The 6,466-nt window shown below is 36.7% G+C and overlaps 1 protein-coding gene across 1 annotated transcript; it reads right to left on the bottom strand.

Annotated features, from left to right (window-relative positions):
- On the bottom strand, positions 1,191-6,012 carry LOC109726091 (nuclear transcription factor Y subunit A-7-like). The gene is made up of 5 exons (XM_020255529.1): positions 5,711-6,012; positions 3,334-3,446; positions 2,810-2,881; positions 2,188-2,358; positions 1,191-1,697 (listed from the first exon to the last, which is right to left on the bottom strand). The coding sequence occupies exons 1-5, from the start codon at positions 5,724-5,726 to the stop codon at positions 1,437-1,439; spliced, it is 633 nt and encodes a 210-aa protein (XP_020111118.1). The 5' UTR covers positions 5,727-6,012; the 3' UTR covers positions 1,191-1,436.

Raw genomic sequence — 6,466 nt, 5'->3', positions numbered from 1 at the left:
TATTTCTCTTGTTCCAATCTAACTATCCAAATACTATTTACCTTATTCTTAGGAACAACCCAATTTTCATCCAAACACAAAATTAATCTAGTTACTGCTTATATCTGAACTTGTACCTATCCTTGGAAGTAGCAGTTCCTGCTTAAAGAATAACGGTTGTTTCGTATTATATAACAACAACAAATTTGAAAGTTTGGGATTTCGAATGTTGAACACGCGAACTAAGAAGTTGCGTACCAAAATGAAAGGCGACTAAAAGTTTGAGGATAAAAAATGATAAGTTGCACAAAATATGGAATAGAAAATTTCATTTGTACACACCATATAATATTTTACCTGAAAAGAGAACAAGGAGGAGAAAAGCACCAGTGTAGTATGAGACCTTCATTTTTTTTTTTTTTTTGTTTTCTTTTGATTCAAATAAACTTTGGAGGATATTGTGCTCAAATAATCAAATTTATAGAGGAGAGGATTAAGAGAATTAAGTGAAAATGAAAATTGCATGAACCAAATATCCACAGAATCTTACTAATTGGGAAAAGCATTAAAATCTAATAACTTTTGGATCATTTTTAGCTATGCTTGGATGAACTGTATATTGAGAGGTCCCTTGAATAGGGCAAAAGAACCTCAAATACATGCACGGATCAATTTGTAATGCATTTATTTTAGAGATTCAATTAGCAAATGAAATCACAGTTATTAAAGGATTAATTAAGGCTCAACAATGAAGGAAAGATCGCATATATTGAATCAATTTTAAAAGCATTTATTTAAGAGATTCAATTAGAAAATAAAATCAGAGCAGTTAAAAGGATTAATTAAGGCTTAAAAAGGAAGGAAAAGTTTCATCTTCGGCACAAAACCTGCTAATTCAAATTTTCTGCAACTAGTTTTTACCTTTTAGAAAATCAAATGAAAAGTGCTCAGATGTAATTATAAATATGACATAGTTGGAGACGCGTAAAATTAAAAATGCAACAGTTACAATTATATGCATCCCGTTTACTGCAATTATAGATAAATTATTTAGTTGCATACAATAATAAAGTATATATTTATAAAATTTTATCACTTTATCCATTTTTATCTAAAGTTACTCTCCGGCACGACAACCGAAGAACATTTCAGATTAATCATTAGTTAAAAGGCTCAAATCTTATACCCAGATTTCACAACCAGCCCTCATATATCAACAAAAGGATTTTGATATCAGCAAGTATATTTCAGAAATGTTCAAACATGATGCTTCAGATCACCAATCCTGAAAATGTTAGATTAACAAATGATGCATTTCAGTGACAGAGTGTAAAAGCCAAGGATGAATTGCCCAGCAGACACCACGACCGAGACGAGAGATCCAACCGACAACAACAGCGATATTCGACTCACAACAGAAGAGCCCCTCGGCTTTAAGTGCTGCACAGCGGAAGGCGCTAGAAAAAGCCGAGATGATGAGCAGAAGAACCGGAAGTGCTGTCGTCTGTGTGGAAACCCGAATCTCCGCCTAGCTGCAGCTCGGTCGAGCCCGAGAAGCACTTCCTGTTGGCAGTGGAAGTAGCTGCTGACTTCTGCTGCTGCTGCTGGTGCTGCTGCTGCTGCTCGTGCTCCTGCTGCTCTTTGGCGTTGAGGAACCGCCCGCCCGATCCTCTCGCTCTCTTCATTGCGTGACGATGTCGGGACTCGTGCAGGTACGGCTGCACAGAAAGTATATAGAGATTACTTATCATTAAACAACTCACAGCAATCAAATGTGAGCAAAGATTGTAGGAGAAGATATGCTAAGCCCGCAAACAAGAAAAGTTGTATCTGTGTGCTTCTCTGTCCCTCTTTCGAGGCACATCAGTGGCTGTTATCTTAGTTAAATGTGAGCAAAGATTGTAGGAAAACATAATTTTCAAATTTTGTGTGGATTCTATGATTCCCCAAGAGTTTTCTCAACCCTGCACAAACGTAACCTACATTACGAAATTGCACGAATTTGCGTCAATAACAATAACAAAACAGCAGCATCTAATTATTCTACAAAATTTCAGTCCAATGTGTGCAGTTTCAGGATTCTCTGCAGTAGATAATGTATTCAACCATAGTGTGTGTGTGTGTGTGTGTGTGTGTGAGAGAGAGAGAGAGAGAGAGAGAGAGAGAGAGAGAGAGGAGAGCAGGGAAAGATATATGAGAAGAAGCTACCTTTCGACCTTTTACGAGTTTATTTTCAGCCTCCAATTTCGCTCGCAGCTGTCTCCTACGGAGGATCGCATGGTATTGTTTACCATTAACATATATGGGTTCATCTTCTGCAGGTTCCAAAGGCAAGGGAACTCGCAAAGAAGGCAGCATTCCCGTGCTTTGCGGAAGAATCTATTTCAAGGAAATGAAAAAAGAAAAAGAAAAAAAAAACATCAGGCAAAATCGGGAGGAAGAAAAATTAGAGGGCCACAACTTAAAGGGAGAAATATATTTATGGATTAAGATGAGAAAAAAGGGAGATATGATATGACAAAGGATGCAAAATGATGGGAATGCCGTGACGTGCCATGAAAAATTAACAACAAACAAACTGGATTGTACCATAGAAAGATAATTACTCATCATTTTGTGCTACGAGTATCAATTATTCTATGAGGTATTTGAAGCTTTTGACACGACGATGTTCCAATGTTCTACATACTATATACTTGAGTAGGCCATAAAAAAAAGTTCATTTTTCTAGATTAGCTAAGTTTAATTGTAATGCGACGAACATAAAACAGTAATCACATGCGGCAAGATAGAAAATAAAATACAGCTAAATAAGCTAAATACAGCATACCACAGCATGCGGCGCATAAGCAGCTAAGATCCCTCCCAAGTATGGATCTCCCTGAGGAATCGGAATGTAACCCTGCGAAGAATGGAGATCAATAAGAGCGTATAAAAGATTTGAGTCAACATGCTCCCTAGGCGTACTTCGATTATACGATGGATATCTTTTGCCTATTTTCCAATAGAAAACATGCGACGTTACAGCAAATAACCCTGCAATTTGGATATAAGAACCTACGCTAAAAGATGTTCTATTTGCAATCCTGCTCCACGCAGAGTTATATATTCAAAAACGATTATCAACCCCAGCAGCGGCACAGCATTCGGATAAACAAGATTTTGAGGGGCACACAAGAAATACCATTTTTGCAAAGCTATTCGCTCAAATTCACATAAACTATTATTCAATTTCTGGGTTTTAGAAACACATTCAACCTTTTCTACTTTGTTGATTGCTTACTCTAATGAAATAATGTGAAGACATGAAGAAGCAGAGACATGTCGAAGTTTTGAAGCTCGATGAGAACTTACAATAGGCTGGCCATAATCAACACTCGGCGGCGAGTAAATGGCTCCGCCACTCTCGAGAGACAAAACTGGCTTCACATGACCATCAACCTGCTTTTCCTGATTGCTTGCATCACCTGACAAAATTTAGAAAGAAGAAATTGAGAAGGTAAAGGAAAGGTAAGAACCATCGAAGGGTTATAGTAATTTGTTGTCGAATAGTGAAGCTCTAAATTATGCGTCTTAGAGGCCAGGCCATCTCAATCATGATACTGAATTATGCCTAAAGTGTGGGTTTTTATGCTTATTATGGATTCGAAATGATAGCACAATCAAATTAAGATTAAAAAGTCTAAGTAGATGGTGAGAAGAATGCGAGTACAGAAAAAGAAACAATTTCAAAAGTTATATTCCAATTTTACATTCAGATAGGTTATTGTATGAGTTATTATGAACATCTCTACAGATTTACACAATAAGCAGCTTGTTGGGCAATCACTACGCTCGTAAGCAAAAGAGTAAACGAAAAAAAAAGAGGAAAATACTAAAAATAAGAATCACCAAAATATTGAATGAAATGTAGATCCGTCGCCCATTAATTATCCCCTGAACCATCACATATAGATAATGTCATGACGAGTGCACAAACAGAAACGAAAAACGGTGATCACAAAGTAGACAAACCACAAAACATTAAAAGAAAATAGAACACAACGATTTACGTGAAAAAATTTTATGAAGGAAAAAAATTACGGGTGGAGGAGGAGAGAACTTCACTATATGAAAAGGAGAGTACAATGTTGTGGAAGTACGATTCGCTGTGTCACCTCTAGGGCAAAAAAGAAGAAAGACGTTCCTTAACAGGTTTCTCCAATTTTGGATCCGACTTGTACTGCGGGACCTCCGGACCCCCCGCCCCCCCCCCCATCAGATATTAACGGTAGGCTATACACTTAGGCCTCCAAAATTTGTCGCGCCGCGAAACTGTCGGCGAATCGAGGGCACAAAACTGAACTCAATAACCAAATTTCGAGGCACATCTAACAGATAAGCCTCCGCGTTTTACACTTCTTAAATAAACAATCTCATTCCTACGTACGGAAAACCATAGGTGCATTTCATAAAATATAAAGATCTGTCAAATTGCTTGAGTCTCACATTTACTTATCTCCCACTATTCAAAACTCAACTAACCCACTTGGATAAGTTTAATTTTGAGCTTCTCAGCTTCTCTAGATGGAAAAGTTACAGGGTTCCCATGTGGCAAGCAACAAACTAATCATAACCATTAAATTCTGCAAGTAGACAAGTTCGCATTAAACAAGCTAAAGTAAAACACAAGAACTAAACCATCACTCATCTCCCTCGATTTACTTAACAAAGATGTTATCAGTGTTTTAATTCCGCTCGTCAGAATCGTCTCTATTGCAGAATAACCTATCTCATACGCGAAAATGTAAATGCCTTAAAGCTCCACGACGGCAAATGCGCATAAAATACATCATCAGCGACAATTTCAGTGCGAAATTTACTAGCCAAATGCTTGACCTACAAGGTTTTCGACATTCAATTAACCACCCCGAATTTCGGAATTGCATAAAGGATTATCTAAAGCCCAGAAAAGAGCCAAACTACCCATGGCTATTTTTATGGGTATCTATAAGAAGCGAAAAGCATGTATTACCAAAGAAGTATATAAAATTTCTATGAGAATGCAAAGATCTGTACAAGATTTAACATTACTCAACAACCAATATCACTAGAGTTCTCTGCAAACTTTGCCCTGATTTAATTAAAAATAAACATCCAATATGAAATTAAAGTATATAACTAAATTGAAGTATAACACCCAAAATTAGGAAAAACAAAAAATTTAAGCATCCTAAGGTAGATAATTTCCAACATCCTAACAAAAAAGCAGGTGAAAGTTAAATTAAAAAAAAAAAAAATCAAAGAGAAGTCACCCAAATCCGAGATCTAAAAAAGAAAAAGGGGGTAGAAAATTGGAAAGCTACAACACAAACATCTAAACATTACTGTAAAGTAAAGCATAGTGTGGAAATTTGTCAAAGAACCAATTTTTATCACCAGTAAACCAAAAAATTACTCTTTTCACAAAAAATACACAAAAAAAGATCATCAAAGCAAAGAAGCTCAAATCACAAAGAGTTAGTGACCATGGTTCCAAAACAAAACCCAATTCCCAAACTAAACCAATAACAAACCCCAAATCACCACCCTGAAACATCCACCCNGCCCATCAAAATTTTCTCTCTCCAAAAACCCAAAAGCAAAGCAAAGAACACAAATCAAGGGAAACAACACCACAAAGAGAAATCTACCAAGACAGGAAAAAGAACACTAAAACAGAATAAGTGGGTATTTGGGGAAAGAGGAGAACCTTTTAAGGAAAGCATGTTTCCCCACTCCAAGCCCCTCAATGGCTCTCAAAATCCTCCTTTTTCCCCTCTCTCTCTCTCTCCCTCTCTCTCTCTCTCTCTCTATTACTTATTAGCTTACTCCTATGTACTAAAAACTCCCCCCATTCCTCTCCCTCAATGTGCTTTGGCTTCTTCCTAAAGTAGCTAGACAGAATATATACTCAACTTTCCAATTTAAGAAGTGCTTTTATTCACCATCCCACTTTTACCTTGCCAGGTCTCCACTGCACCTGCAAAAGCATGTGTAACCCTCTTTCTATTTTCTTATTGGATCAAGAGCAAGATCTTTGGTGCAATCTGATATGTTCTTAAAGTGCTGCTGATGCGTCGGTAATGCTTCGAACCACGGATGTAAATTGATTAATATGTTTTAGACTTTTAGTGTGATTGCTAATGCATTAATAATTTTCGAGCGAATCTTTAGCATATTCTTATGCAGATAATAGAGAGTGCCAGTTTTTTAGCCGCTTAATACGTGTCTGGTCCAAAATTTGTACAGCTAATTTAGGTTTGGATCCAACCCAAAATAATTAGACCCGATCATAGAAAAGTTGTGGGTCGAACATATCACTCAATAAAAAAGAAAAAGTAAAATGTCAAAGTTTAATTTTCAGACTTAGCTCATATAAATAGTCTCTAATATTACAACATAAGCCCTATTTAACTAGTATACTGAGTGTGATGTTATTGGATAACGTATCGAATTTAGTGAAATA

Source organism: Ananas comosus, linkage group 20 (genome assembly GCF_001540865.1).
Source record: "Ananas comosus cultivar F153 linkage group 20, ASM154086v1, whole genome shotgun sequence".
NCBI classification, from domain to species: domain Eukaryota; kingdom Viridiplantae; phylum Streptophyta; class Magnoliopsida; order Poales; family Bromeliaceae; genus Ananas; species Ananas comosus.
This window is presented reverse-complemented; position numbering and strand designations above follow the sequence as displayed.

What these genes read in the sequence shown, in the direction of transcription:
- LOC109726091 (XM_020255529.1), bottom strand. An exon ending in TTGATTATGGCCAGCCTATT is followed by an intron (nt 2,882 to 3,333) that starts GTAAGTTCTCAT and finishes CATTCTTCGCAG; the next exon opens with GGTTACATTCCGATTCCTCA. An exon ending in CTTATGCGCCGCATGCTGTG is followed by an intron (nt 2,359 to 2,809) that starts GTATGCTGTATT and finishes TCCTTGAAATAG; the next exon opens with ATTCTTCCGCAAAGCACGGG.